Below are 16,204 nucleotides of genomic sequence, written 5' to 3'. Positions count from 1 at the left end.
GCAAGGAATGCATTGATGTTTGAGATTATTGAGACTTTAAGTGATGACTACTCAGGTTTTGCAACGACACTAAAGTTAAATATCTTGATTCACGGGCGCTTACCACTCCCTTCATCACTATTAATCTTTGTGCACAGTTTCGAAATACACCACTTTCTGTCTTCAGCAATGAAATGAAATTTTCCCGGGGTTATAATTGCTTTCTAGTGTGTTTTTTCTCGTGTTATTTGATTGCTAAAGATTTTCTTCAAAATGCGAGATATTTAGTGAGCACAATACAATGTACTTTCCTGCTATTTTTAATTCATTCATGCATAATTTGAAGGATTTGGTGAGGGAAAAATGGAAATTGAACTCATCTGACCGTGACAGATTTGCAAACTCTAAATACAACTTAAACTTTATTGATGCTTTCAAATTACAGCACTGAATACCTGGACATGTCTGTATAACATTTATAGTATTTTATGTCTTCATAGCTACAGCCAACATTTGCTTAAGAATCACAATTGTAATTCAGACGAGCAAGAAGAGCATTTTACAAGGAAAAATAGAGCATGCTAAAGCATTTTGCCTGGAACAAGCTTTTATTTTTAGCCTATCCCCCCAAAAAATCATTATCTGGAGGCCTGAAATGTCTCAAAAAAAAAAAATCATTATATTTGAGTACCTGGTAGGTCATTTCATAGAGTCCTGAAAGTTCCTATTTTCTATCAGGTCGGTATGTTCTCTGGACCACAGAGCAATTGAAGGAATGACTGTCCATTGGGACCTACTCTCTTCCTCTGACTTCTGACATGCAAATTTTCTCCAGTGTACAGTTTTTACAAACTGGACACCACAGTTTGGTTCAACACATTACACCTGGAACTCTTATTGAGTTATTATGAAAGATGACATTTCCAAAATTGATATCTGATAGCCCACGGAACTTTTAATAGTTAATATTTACCTCCATGGAATACACTCAGGTCTTCTTTCCTGTGCCTTAGCATGGATACATTTTGTAAGAGTAATAACATATGAAAGAATGTCAAAAACCAAAGGGCTGGACTTGAGATTTAGCCCTAAGGTCTGCCTATGCCCCCACCTTCCAGTAAGAAAGGATCTTTCGAGAAGAGAATAAATATGGAAAGCAGAGACATTCACCATGGATCAAAGGAACTACATGGTGACTGGGGACAACCCATGCCAGTTTATTGTCCATTCCTGACCAGTAAATATCTCCTCTCATCCACAGAATACATAAATCCAGACCAAGAGGCCTAGTGATAAAATCTGGAGGGAGTGGTAGCTATTGAAAACTAAAAAAGCATTCTCATGGTACAACTTTAAGATCCCAATTTACTCAAGTTCTAAACATCATTTCCATACTAAAAAAACTTTACAGAGGTTCACAGGATAATTATAATTGCAAAGCTGTAGTTATCATTAATTAAGCATTTTCTTTGGGCCAAGCACTGTTGTCTTTATTGGTGGTTCATGACAACTCCATGGGAAACAGGCATCATCATCTTCATTTTTCCATGGAGGAATATTATATTACAGAGAAAGAAAGAAATAGATTGACCCTAATTTACCAAGTCAGTCAGTGGAACAACTGGATACACAAGAAGGGTGCCGGGACCCATAGCAATTATGTTTACATTCTGTCTTGTATCTACAGTCCTGCCATGGCTTGTACACTCATCAGACTTCAAGGCCCTACACAACCAGGATATGCTCCACATTACTAGATAGAACCCCAACCTGTCCAGAGTTTTGATTTCTTTCCTTGCAAAATGAGACACTGTTGGAGGCTGGAACAAGTAAATCAGAGGGAAGATTCTTTGTCTCCTCATCTGTCAAATGGTCACCATCATGGCTGTCCTTCCTGGCTGAGATGATTTTTGCAAAGTTCAAATAAAACATTTAGAAGTCACACACATAAGACAACTGGTAATGACAATCACATCGATATTCTCTTCAAGTGCTCACAGGAATTAGAGGGAGATGACCAAGGTAGGAATTCTATCTAATCTTGAATTGCACTTCCATGTGTGACTTGGGAACATTAGTCACTTTACCATTGCACAAGCATTTTCCAGTTTAGAGACCTGTCCAGTTTCTACTCAGATGTTTTAGTCTTCACTTAAGATTGTCCTCCCTTTATCTAAACCTCTACTTAACCAATAAGCAATTGAGCAATTCTCTGTGGTCACCCCTGTGAAATGCAGTGAAAGTAGGAAGATGAGTAAGATAGGGCCTCAAAGAGATTAAGGACCTGCATGTGACATCATCTTCAAAATAAACATCTGTCACTGAGTTGGTCCTCCTAGTGGAGGTGGCGTACCAGACACAAAAGACCCCATAAAGGAGAAAAGAAATATGTTGCCTGGAGGGCTCAAGGAAGGCTCTGGAGTATTCCCATCCTATGCAGTAAGTGCATGTTGATGAGTGAGCAAGCAGAAGGTGATGTGGGGACATCCAAGACAGAGTCAGATATAAACACAGCCAAAAAATTGGCAAATCCAAGCACAAAATGAGAAATAATGGGTGCCAGAAGATTAAATAACCAGGAGTTTATTATGAAGAGATACATAGAAGCAAGGAACTAAAATTTTATTCTGAAGGCATGGAAGACTACCAAACTCAGGTCAATGTCATCTTTATTATTTCCTGAAGATAGAAGTCACTGCTCACCTGTGTTTGGGTAATTAAAAACCATCACCCTTTAACATATTATGACTTGTCATCTGAATATAAATAAATGTTTTTTAGTCTTGTGACATTATTATATTTATCTAAAAGAAAGATGTAAAGCTTTAACTATGATTTGGAAGTCATCTAAATGTGAGACTATTTATCACCTCTTTTCTGCTTCATATAAAGATGTGTTAATTTTAGAAACTGATTTGTGAGCTTTTCAATTCTCCAGGATAACAAAATTAATTGTCAATAGACCTAGAAATATTAAACCAATTCTTTATTCTTACCTTCCTTTTAGTTCACCAGGTAGTGATGACTCCAATACAGTATGACTAAAGTTATGTAATTCTCCCCATTCCAATTATCACTGTTTTAGTTCAGGCTGCCATTATTATTATTATTATTTTAAAAGTATTTTAAATCCCCTGATTGGGTCTTCACACCACAATTTCTTACCCTCAATGGTTTATCCCCATCTCCACTCAAGACATTTTTCCATACTGAAATCAGAGAAAACTTTCTAAAATACTAATTGGTATGACTCTCTTGCCCAAAACAGTATTTCCCTGTTTTAATTTCATTTTTGTTTTTAAGCTATTTTGGTTCCTACTGCCTGTATAAGTGCAGATCTCCTTCTTTTTAAGCTTATGATCTTCAAAACACGAGCTTGGGAGGCCCTATTTTAATATATTCACATTTTAAAAATAAACTATATGTATGAACTAGAATGAAATCCAAACATTCTCTTCAGCCAGTTGTCCCACCCTGCCTCATGCTTGAAAAGTTATATGAGGTCCATGCTTCGTGTTCTCTTTAAGAGTCACCAGGTTAAGTATCAGATAGCATGATGCATAATGCCTGGAACGCTGTGCTTAAGAAATATTTGTTGAATGCAAAAAAAAATGTGATAAAAGCTAAAAAATTATATTGTTTGGTTTTGGAGCATAAGTCATGTGTAAACATCATAGCTCTTGGTACAGAATTATCCTACTAATTCTGAAAAGATGATAAAAAAAGTGCTAAAATCCATCTGGATGGAAAAAATTTTAAAGATATAGTAGAAGGTCCTGGGAATATCATTTTTCAAGGACAGCAGTTGGAACTGGAGATGATGAGTTTGGAAAATGATAGAAGATGAAAGCAACTTAAATGTATCCAGTTATATGCCCATCATCGATTTGGATATTTCACATTTATTGTCTCTTTTTGTTCTCACAACAAGACTGTGTATAGTTATCATCCCCATTACATGTAGAGAAAACTGAGATTAATTAAATTCCTAAAGGACACATAATTAGTAAGTTGCAGAGTCAGGATCTGAATTCAGACTGGGCTGGATTCCAACGTCTGGTCTCTTTCCAAATATACTACAGTTTCCAATAAACACACACACACACACACATACACACAAACACACACACACACACACACACACACACACACACACACACACACAGAGGCAGCCACATCATCATCTTGAGGGACCACTCCTTCTGTCTCTGGGCTGCCATTATTTTCTCATCTACAAACACCAATAAAGGTCAATGTTTGTTCAAATTATCAGCACATGTTTATCCCATCCACTTCTAAATGTTTGGCACTGACCCCATTGGTTATACCATTAGCCAGCTGGCCAGTCCTCAACTCAAGCCTATCTTTTTAATCAGGCATTTTCCTAAGTTCCAGTGAGCAGAATGTGACACACGGAGATGTTAGTTTTTCTTTTAGAAATGCTATGCCTAGACCCATGCAAGATGAAAAAGGTTTATGAATGTATATGGATTGATTAAGCTACACTTTAAGATCATGGTTTCCTGAACAACAAGAATTTTCAGTGTAATTTAGAACCACTCAATGCAGGATCATGATTAGCTATTGGAAGTTTAGCCCTATTGTATTCAAAAAAGAATAGGTATCTACTGAGAAAGACACAGTTCTGGAAGAGAAGCTCTCAACCTTGATAACTACTGAATGGACAGAAATACTGTCTTTAAAAATTCCTTAGTGGCTTTCTTTTCTTCATTTTAATATTCAATGTGTAATCATCTGGACAATGAACTTTTTAAAGTATAAAGACATCATCTCTATTTTTAATTTTTTAAAATTTCTACCTTCCCAATCTTTCTTTCCCAATTTTTCTTTCTCCCAATCTTATCATTCAGTACCATCCAATTCATTCATTTATGTAGCTTTGCTTAAGAATCAGTACATTCTGAGCATAATTTAGCACTACTTTGTAATGACGTGTGTGTGTGTGCGCATGCACGTCAGTGTGTTGTGAGAAGTGTTAATTGATGGGGAGGAGGGAGATAGGGGTGTATAGAAGCAGAGTTAAATTTGTGGAAACTTTTAAAGTAGGAAACATTTTTTCAAAGAATTATGTTTTTTTATTAGTCTCCTATAAAACACTTCAAAGTAATACAGCCACCACTCTTAGCTTCTCATATTCCAGAAACTTCTAAGTTTTTTTGTAATGAATTTTACCTTTTTTACCCAATATTACAACATCTTGAATAGCTTTCCAATTAAGCTATGACACACAATTCCTAACCTTAACGATTTAATAGCTTTACCATATTTGATTTTAAACACTGTCAGTGATGCCTTTGGAGGCATGGTCCACAACTTCTGATAAAGCCAATCCTAACAACAGGTCACTTACTCCTGAACTTGGCCTTGCTTTTTGACTCTTTGGCCAACTTTCAGTATCACCAATGACTTTCTTAACTTGGGCTTAGTTGGGACCTACCATGTATAAATAATTCTTTTTCATCCTCATGGTGCCACCTCTGAAAGCGAAGCTTAAGGCCGGCATACCTCGTAAGTCTTTTGGAAGGAAACACATTGAATATCGGGTATTTTAAAAGATGGCTTAATGGGAGTAGAGCTGGGTACTACTTGGCTCTTTCAGTCAGTAAACTAATGGAAATGATCACTGCAAAAATTAAAACATAATATTTAGGTAGCCAGAACTAGAACCAAACCACAGGAAAGAGAAAATAAATAAGTGGAAAACTGAGAGATCATTCCAAGAGAAAAAACAACAATTCAACAGTGTGGAACTTATATCTTTCATTCTTTCACTCAACAAAGATGTATTGAGTATATTTATGTTGTCTCAAATACTAAATACCAGGGCAAAAAAAAAAAAGAAAATCAGTCCAACCTTACCCTTTATCCTTTGTATATCATTAACTCATTATGTTTGTCAAATATGAGGGGCTCATGAAACATTTCTTGCATTAGATTAAGTTACTGGTAAATTAGATTTAGAGCATGAAAGGGAAAATAATAAAGCAAAACAGTCTGTTTAAAAAAATATTTGTAACCCGAGAATCCAAACAAAACATAACAACAACAAAAATCAGTGGCAACATAGAAAGTAACAACATCAGAAGTAACAGAAGCATTACTTTCCTCTCAGCTGTAATCTGATTGGAAACGATTTAGAGAAGGTATTTCAGAGCTGTTGAGTTTGGGCTAATTGTGGGGCATCCATGTACAGATGCTCTTAACAATTCAAAAAGGAAAGAGCTATATTCACTTAAAATAGTCAAATAGAGACCGTTTGCCATCATTTTAGAATTTAGAAGCAGGCTTTGACTCAGGTTTTGTGCAATCACTTTGACCTTAGTTCAAAGCCCAGTTTAAATACTGCAGAGACTGTGAAATGGACAAAAAAAACTTTAAAGAGTCTTCATTCTTAGAATAAGGTAATGGTCTCCCCATTGCAGCTTCTGCAGTGACCGTGACCAACTCAGACAGCTGCACCAGGAGGCTCCCAAGGAATCAGGCCTGTTGCTGCTACCTTGTTGTGCTTATAGGTTTATAATGGTGTCCTCCCAGCAAGCCACTTATAAGCAGGAATTTAGTAACTCCAAATCAAATATTTCCTAAAATCTTACATAGAGTTGCTTTAAAAGCCTGGAAAGAATCCCAGAGCCCTCTTGTTAATTCCTGGACAGGACTAACCTCCTTCCTCTTCTGAGGGTTCTGCTCTGGCCCCATCACCAGTCACTATTGCAGTGCAGGGAGTGGTGGTGTGTTTATCTCCACCATGTTTGGTGAATTTGCAATAATTGCTTTTACTATCTGCAAAGCCTGACAGAAATTTTGACACCTAGTATGTGCTCAATTAAATTGTGTTGCTGAAACAAATGAACACTAACCCCTGCCATTATAAAGTTGAGGAATCTGAAATACAGGAAAGTAAAAGGGAGAGCACATTACCTTTGCGGGCAGAAGGCTCAGGACTCCTGGATCCCAAACCAGTGGTCTTTTGCATGTAATTGCTCATAAATATAAGGAGCTTATTTAAAAAACTGTATGGCTTATCCTTCAGTCCAAAGAAAATGTCTTCTTGAGCACAGGGTCTATGTATTTGATTTTACTGTGTCTTCTTACAGCAAGGAGCACAACTCTGAGTACTTAGTAGATGCTCAAAAAGCAAGTTCAGCATTAATTTGAAAATGAACGTCAGGATAGAAAGGCTTGACCTTCCTTTCGTGACTGATTTTAGAAAGCTATGTTTTTTGGTCTACTCATTATGAAGTAATTTATCATTTAGGATTTCATCGTGAAGAAGGGGGAATTGTCAGATTCAAGAATAATATAGTTTTTTTTTTTTGATTCACTAAGTGAAATTATAGGTGACAAGAAGAAAAATAATTGAAGCAAAAGGCATGAGTTGTCAAATCTAAGCACTGTTGTAGGCACTCCACAAAATGCGTGCTTTCTATCTTTTAAACAAACTAGACCATTAAGTGTGCAACGCTGAGAGGAATTTTATCTCACCTATAAGTACAAGTGAATCTTTTAAGCTCCAAATCCCCACATACAGACAATTTACTGTGGTAATCAAGAGAATACACACAGTTTAACTTCAGTACCAACTGTAACTCTATTGGTATTTTAATAATGAATAAAAATATATGTTGGCAACAAAAAGTTACTTGACGTGGAATCATTTTAAAGAGTCAATGATAATTTCTCAAAAGCTGTGTAAATACCATATTTACTTAGAATTCTCTGTTGTGCCTTTACCTTGTAATTAATATGAGAGAAGACCTTCAGTATTCAACTGTATACATATATTGAAGAGCATATTATCTCCACTTCTTTGAACTGGAAATACCAAATAAAATGCTTGTCCACGCAATTATTAACAAGGAAATAAATGTTTCTTTAATTTTTCTCTTCTTATCTTTTTCCTTTTTCCCTTTTTCTGTTTGACTTGTCCACCTGAGTGGATAGGGTTTAGCTAGGGGAGAGTATTGCAGATGGAAAGAAGAAAGACAAAAAAAAAAAGAGAAATTTAAATTCTCCTGAAAGTCACAAACTACTCCTTATCAATGTTTTTCTGTTGTCCAGGAAATAAAATAATGTATTTCATGTTGCAAAAAGGAGGCTATCCATTATAACGGTTGTTATAAATACTACTACTGCTAATGGTTACCTGCCTTCTGCAAAGGCAGAGAACTGGCCTAGTGGTCATCTACAAAGAGTAAGGAAACTTAAATTTTGCTCCTGGCTGGTCAAATAGTTAACTGAATAGTCTTAGGCAGCCCTGTCATCTCCCTAAGCTCCCCTCAAACCCTCATATGTAAAGTGAAGGGCTTGGATCTTATAATTTCAGAGGTTCCTCTTGGTTCAGAAATCCTCTTAATCTATGAATGTAAAGCTAAGTCATATGCAAACAGGACTGGGAGTATTTAAACAGCTACTGGATGGAAAGAGCTAAGGTGCTTTTGGTTACACCCACAGAAGTAGATTTTCACTTAGGGGATCAGCGGGGCTAGTAGTGGCCTTTGTATTATAAAGAAAAAGAATACAGATGACAGCAAGGTTATTTGTTGAAGAAAAATGGGGAATCAGAAACTATATATGAATAGGAGGTTGCATTTTAAAAATAGCCTTTTATTGCATCAAGTTTTCCTATAACTCTTTTAGAGAAAAGACTCACAAAAGGCTTTCAAAGATCTCATTTTGAAAATATTCTACTAGGTCAATGCATCTGTGAAATTTGGTTCATTCTTGGAAAGTGATTCCTGGGAAATCAATACAATCTGTCTCAAGTTGTGTGTCCCATTGGAAGTGGGCATGAGAGAAGTCTTTCAGTCTCAATTTTTTTTTTTTCTTAAATTTCAAACAACTTTCTTCGGATACCAGTTTCTTCACCCCTTCTTCTTTCCTACATTAAACACCGATGAATATTCAGATATACTTTTGGAGGGAGAGTGATGGATTTAGCATTGTGAGGACACACCATTAGAAGTCTGAGATGTGTGTAGAGACTGAAATAGAAGGATACCACAGCTTTGCTTATTGAAGGCTGCAGGAGCATTGGGCACACATTTTTTTTTTCCCTTGCTCCCCAGCCATGAGTTTGGGGTAACGCTGACCCAGTCTCCGCAAGGCTGCAGACCCACAGAGGAGAGAATGGTCGTGTAATGTCATCTTTATGCACACACGTGTCTTCACCCTTTTTATGCCCCCTCCACTTCACATTCTCCTGTTCATCTGGTCAGTTGTAAACCTTTAGTTGGAAAGAGCTATCTATGACACCAATTCTTGGACAAGTTTTGTGGCAGAGAAAAAAGACCCCAGAAATAAAATCATTAAAATAGTTGTTCTCAATCGCAGCAGATACTACCATGCAATTCATAGACTGCTTGTCATCCTCATTCTGGGCAATGTACTTAAAAGGCGACATTTTCCCATCTATTCTTATTTCATCTTTAAAATTACTCTATGGATGAATGTGGTGAAAATGACTCTTTATTTTGCAGACAGTGAAAATAAAGTTTATTGCACCTGAATGTATTATCTGGAGTCAGCCAATCAAGAGAAGAAACAAACCTAGGAATAGGGAATCTCTCAGATCTAACACTCAGTATACTTTCCACTATTGCAGCCTATCCCGAATCGCAAAACAAAACAAACAAGTTTTATGGTTCTCATTTATGCTAGATCATTCTTCCTCCACTTTAAGAATCTGATACATATTTAAAGTAATACAGATATTTGAATTTAGGATGGTTCTATCATCAAACACTTAACCCATTTGTGCCTAAGGTTGCAATTTTTTTAATTTTTGCAATCAGACCTTGGTGATGACCTTGAGCAGTAGGATGTAGATAACAGATAACTCCCACATGTTTAGTGTTCCAATAATGGAACACTGGGCATAAATGGGCTTCAATTCCCATTTACTAGGGTAATTTCATAGGGACTTGCTCTTTATCAACATAGGCAAGGTTGCCAAAGTGGTTCATGTGCCACAGGGGTGACAGACAGAAAGATTTATCTGCTCTGAGAGATGGGGGAGGGAGATTCTTCCTTTTAGATTTGAGATTTTCCTATTCTTATTACTTTTAGGGGCAGAAAATCAAAAGTTAAGATAGGTTTCCCAAAAGCCATTATTCAAATGCATAGGATATATACGGAAAAAAAGCATTGAAAAATCTTCCTTGGATCTTTCCATTAGCATAGATTTCTTTTTATAGATTTACTAATTTCCAAAATGTAGCCACTATTCCTAGAAACTGAGATACAAGGTAGACATCTTTCACAGGAGAAAACAGAGATCAGGGAATGGCAGTTATTGCCACAGGCTACTGGGCTCTGGAAGTTTTAGTTCTCCTGGAGGTCAGCACCTTGTAATGGAGTGGGCTGTACAGGTCCGGAAGAACAAAAAATACCACTTGCCTGAGAGTCTGGACTGATCATTTCTAATTTTACTGGCTTGGTGTGATCACAGTGAAAGTCTCCTAAATTTCCTTATCAGTTTATTTATTTGTTTACATATCTATATTCTCAATGGCCTCTGAGCTCCTTGAGGTCTAGATTCCATTTTACCCAAACCTATCTGAATCTGATTGTCTCTGTGAGAATACACACAAAATGAGACTGTATAACATTGCTTAGACAGAGGTTTTTTTGTTTTGTTGTTTTTTTTTTTAGAGCAAGGCTTGCTCTGTCACCCAGACTGGAGTGCAGTGGTGCAGTCTCAGCTCACTGCAACCTCTGCCTCTAGATTCAAGCAATTCTGCTGCCTCAGCCTCCCAAGTAACTGAGACTACAGGTGCCCACCACGACACCCAGTTAATATTTGTATTTTTAGTACAGATGGGGTTCACTATGTTGGCCAGGCTTGTCTCAAAACTGCTGACCTTGTGATCCACCCACCTCGGCCTCCCAAAGTGCTGGGATTGCAGGCGTGAGCCACTGTTCATGGCCTGTTGGACTGAAATAATTTGAAATGATTAGGTTACTTCTACTATTCCATGATCATTTTAACAATTTACATTTTTACATGAAGATTACTAAAAAAAAAAAAAAAGAAAAGAAAGAAAAAAAAAGGAAAAGAAGAGAGTAAATTCCAGAGTTGTTTCTTGAGCAATGCATGATTGAGTTAACTTGAAACCTTGAAACATATACAGGAGTACAGTCAATTCTGCTGCAACACAATATATGCATTTGTAAAAATGAATTGCTAATTGCACAATAAAAACTTTATAAGAAAAGATTTAGGGAAGAAGTAGGGTTAGGAGCATAATACTAAAAAATTTCATCAGTCACACATAAAAGACTATAAAAATCTAATAAAATTAGAAGCAGAGTTGTATACATGCTAAATGTCTAATAAATATATAAGTACTATATAGGATAGCTATAATACTTTACCTTTAAAAGAGCTACCATTTGCCATGCAAATGAGTATCAGAAAAGTTGTGAATTCTTGTTAAGTGGTGGAGAGAATGTTACCTGAAATAAGTTATACCTACACATCTGGATTGGTGAGGCTTAGAATACACCTGTGAATGTAGACACCATGTTGATGCTATATATGTGTGTGTTTGTGTGTGTGTGCTTTGTATGTTTCTATGGGGCTCGCTTTTTTTCTGCATTCATCTGATGTTTCTTGATGACAAAACAGGCATATGCACGTGCAAGATCTGCCTTACATTGTTTAAAATTTAATAAGTTATTATTATATATTGTCTTCTAATATATAAATATTGCAACAAATGTGTGTCTTTAAACAAGTGCTTTGAGGTGTGTATGCACCTTCTGTCTCCCGCATGTTCTGCTGGAGGAATAATGGTACTGATCTATTCACCAAATGACCATAACTGCCAAGATACCATATCTGCGATTTTTATGTTACTCTTCATCAGTCAGGATCTGGCTCTGTTTTGCCTTTGTCAAATACCTCAAAGTATTTTTCAACATTTGTGTTTGAGAAAAACTCAAAATAAACTTTGCCAGTTGATTGTTTAACACATTTAATGAATAATAATTTAATCCTTATGTTTCTAATTAATTTTTCTGCAATTAGCTGAAATACTGTTCTCTAAGAATTTGTTAAATAAAGAAGCATAATCCTATGTAAGTGCTCTTTAAAAACAAAGAAGTCAAACCAATTTTTTCTGAGACACTTTACCACCATGAAGCTTACCTTCAAAGACAAAGACACATTTCAAATTTGTTTTAAGTGACGTATGTCTAGATTTCATGAAGTCATGAAATTTTTTCAATGTCCTATAAAATTCAATGTGTACAAGACAAAAAATAGGAAAAGAATGTTGGCAATATTATGTTGACTAATTGGTTGATTGATTGATCCATCCTGCCTTCCATTCTTTCCTTTCTTATTCCATTAGCTCACCATGCCTTTCTTTCGACAAACCTTTCTCAAAGGCTTGTTATGTACCAAATTCATTGCTAGGGCCCCACAAAGTGTGTGCCACCCAATGGAAAATACAATAGATAAGTGAATTATTAGAAAAAAACTTTAGATGATCAATTGTCTTCCAGGTGTCCCCAAACTGTTTACACAGGGGGCCAGTTCACTGTCCCTCAGACCGTTGGAGGGCTGCCACATACTGTGCTCCTCTCACTGACTACCAATGAAAGAGGTGCCCCTTCCTGAAGTGCGGTGGGGGGGCAGGAAAAATGGCCTCAGGGGGACGCATGCGATCCACGGGCCGTAGTTTGGGGACACCTGTCTTAGACCATTTTGTGTTGCTATTACAGAATGCCTGAGACTGAGCAATTTATAAGAGATACAAATTTATTGGCTCACCGTTCTAAAGGCTGGGAAACTGTATATCGATGTTCTGGCATTGGTGAGAGCTCTCTTGTTGCATCATCACATGGCAGAAGGCAGGAGAATGAGAGAGAGAACCCAATCCTGAAAGCTCTTTTGTTAAGGCAGCAAACTTAATCCAATGATAGTGGAACCCTCATGGCCTAATCATCTCTGAAAAGCCTCACCTCTTAATATTGTTACCATGACATTAAATCTTATCATGAGTTTTAGGAATGACAAAAATTCCAATTATGGCAACAATATACTACAAGTGAAGAGCAGTTCCTCTCCATTCAGGCCATCAGTGTCAACCTGGGTGGGGTATATCTCCCTTGTCAAGACAAGCATCTTTGCTCATGGCCCAACCCTGTCCCACATATAGACATCATCGAAGAAGCCTTAGAAAGAATACTTACCATATTTAGGAAAAGTTGGAAGGATAGCTGTTGAAGTGAATATCTGATTCATGATATACAAGATGTATGACTATTCATTACTGCTTCATGGAATAGATATACGGTCTTAAAATAAGTAAACTGTTTTCTAAAGACTTTCACACAACTGGGAGTAAGAAATTTTAAATTATCCTACTCCTCTAGACACAATTATCATGGGAGCCCTTAGGAACTAAAGATGGGAGAGTAGTCGAACAATTTTTCCCCTTTTAGTCATCTCTCTTCTTAAAGAATAATCTCAATAGCAATAATCTGAGACTTTGATTAAATGGTTTACTAAAGAAATACAGATAGTTGGGTTTAGGTAGTTGGGTTTTTGAGTCAAATCTGAGTGAGGATTCTGGCTACACTATTTTCTAGCACTGAGACCTTGGACAATCTACTTGACATCTTTGAACTTAATTTTCTCCATCTGTGAAAGAAAACTGGACCTGTCTTTCAGGGCTACTGTTAGGAGCAGATGCAGTAACACATGGAAACAGGAAGTACCTGACCTTGTTCAGAGCAGGTGGTTAATAAATGATGGCCGGTAATTTCTCAACCTTTCTTCTCATGGAATATTTCTTACTAACAGAATCTGGTTTCTCTCCCTCTCTCCTCCTATCTTTTAGACAACTGTGATGACCCACTAGCATCCCTGCTCTCTCCAATGGCTTTTTCCAGTTCCTCAGACCTCACTGGCATTCACAGCCCAGCTCAACTCAACTGGAGAGTTGGTAAGTAGGATGACCGAAATCCTAATGCCAAGCACTAAATAACTACACAATAGGTAGATGGAAGAAAGTGAGCACTCGCAAATACTGAAATCATGTCCAATAGCAGTCTTCAGGAAAAGATTTAGGAAGAGAGAGATGAAAATCTAATGTAAGCAAACCTCCACAGCATAATACTCATTCAAAGTATGCTGACTTGTGTTCTCTCAAACCACAGTATCTTTTTTTTGATGATGACAAGAGGCCTTTATAAAAATTACTTTATAAGAAGCATTTGCTTTATATTATATTTTACATACCTTGTACAGAGCAAGATATTTCCACATCTAACATAAATAGATATCAAAACATATTTTATAATAAAATATTTATTTTTATTAAATTTTTCTTTCAATAAATTCAATTTCACTTGAAAATTAATACGACTGATTTTTAAAATACAAAAAAAAACTTAATTAAAAGTAAGAAAATATAAATGACCTGTTATTCTACCAGCTAGAAATAACTGTGATTAAGTGTGTAGTGTCTATCTTTAAAATCTGTGTCAAGTAAGAGCAGACCCTTAACTAACGTCTCACATGAAATGTTGTTAACAAATATGGTGTTGGATATCTAGACAGATATGTTTTAATCTGATTTGGATGCTGATTTTTATATCCATAAATACATAGATAGACAAATATTGAAAAAGAGATTTGAATTATTTTAATTTATAAGAACTTTTTAGATATCTGATAATATTTTAATAGCTACTGAATATTGTAAACTCTTTTTAGGTCAGTAAAAACACATTCACAATTGAAAAATCTACTGATTTATTAGAGTTTATATTATTTACTTTTGACTGTATTTTCTTTTTCTTTTCTTTTTCTTTTTTCTTTTTTTTGAGACGGAGTTTCGCTCTTGTTACCCAGGCTGGAGTGCAATGGTGCGATCTCGGCTCCCCGCAACCTCCGCTTCCTGGGTTCAGGCAATTCTCCTGCCTCAGCCTCCTGAGTAGCTGGGATTACAGGCAAGCACCACCATGCCCAGCTAATTTTTTGTATTTTTAGTAGAGACAAGGTTTCACTATGTTGACCAGGATGGTCTCGATCTCTTGACCTCATGATCCACCCGCCACGGCCTCCCAAAGTGCTGGGATTACAGGCTTGAGCCACTGCGCCCATCCTTGACTGTATTTTCTATTGATATCTTAAATAGGTTACATTAGTAAGTTTTTGCAACATTGAATCATCTTTGCATTCTGGAATAAGTCTAATTGGTTGTCATGAGATTTTTTTTTCACACTCTAAAAAATTTAATTTGTTCGTACTTTAATTTATAATTTTAATCTCCATTGTTAGTGAGATTAATTAATAGTTTTTGTTTGTATGTTTGTTGGTTGGTTGTATTGGACCTCATTTCACCGGTTTTCTATTAAATTGGGATTCGTAATTTAAAATTTAGCAAGTGCCACTATTTTGCTGAGAAAGCTGCTTAAGAATAATATTCTAAAGAGTAAAAATGAACAATGAAAGATTCAACAGGAACATTTCAATTAAACTTTTGTATGAATGGCCTTTTCTGAATATTCTATGCCAAAAATGTGGTTAAGCATTTTCGTTTTATGATGACATTTAGTCCTGACAAAGCTTTTGTGAGCATTGTTATCTTTTACCTTCAGGTCAAGTTCCTGAAGCTCAGAGAAGTTAGTTGCATCAGTTTCCCAAGACAGCAAAGTTAGAAAGGGGAAATGCTTGAATTCCAGCCTGTTATCTGAATTCAAAGTCCATGTTTATATTTATCCTGTTAACAAATCGCTTCGCTAGTACAGATTGAAAAGGGATGTAGTGGCGAGAAAAGAAACTGGAAAACTGATCAATCGACCACAGTTCAAATGCTGGCTATTCCACTGAAAAACCCTCTGACTGTATGAAAGCCACTTATGCCTTCTGACCTCAGATTTGTATCTGCAAAATGGCCCAGGAATGTCTGCCTTGCAACATTATGTGCAGATGAAGACCAGACTTGCATATCCAAAATATCTTTATCACAGCAGGGTAGAGAATTAAACTGAATCAGGAAGCCCACTTTCCATTTCAGGAAGAAACGCAAGTCGGCAGAATTTAACAGTTTCCAACAGAGCTTCCAGAGAAAGGATTTGTCTCAATCCCACCCAGATTGTGTGGCAGTAGAAAGCCTTTTCTGCCTAATAGCTCCTGGACAGTTTCTGGGAGAAGTTGTGGATCTGATCACAGGCAAGCTCTCTTTCTGAC

The 16,204-nt window shown here is 36.5% G+C and overlaps 1 protein-coding gene across 2 annotated transcripts in view; it reads left to right on the top strand.

Annotated features, from left to right (window-relative positions):
* The window catches only part of CNTNAP5 (contactin associated protein family member 5), an 891,734-nt gene that overhangs the window by 177,239 nt on the left and 698,291 nt on the right, over positions 1 to 16,204 (top strand). For both annotated transcript variants that reach the window (XM_010342190.3, XM_074399829.1), the window contains exon 2: positions 13,848 to 13,952. In XM_010342190.3, the coding sequence (XP_010340492.1) occupies positions 13,848 to 13,952 (105 nt within the window). The remainder of the gene's footprint in view (positions 1 to 13,847; positions 13,953 to 16,204) is intronic.

The sequence above is a fragment of the Saimiri boliviensis genome, chromosome 5 (assembly GCF_048565385.1).
Source record: "Saimiri boliviensis isolate mSaiBol1 chromosome 5, mSaiBol1.pri, whole genome shotgun sequence".
Lineage (NCBI taxonomy): Eukaryota > Metazoa > Chordata > Mammalia > Primates > Cebidae > Saimiri > Saimiri boliviensis.
Note: the sequence above shows the minus strand (reverse complement) of the source record. Positions and strands in the feature narration are given on the sequence as shown.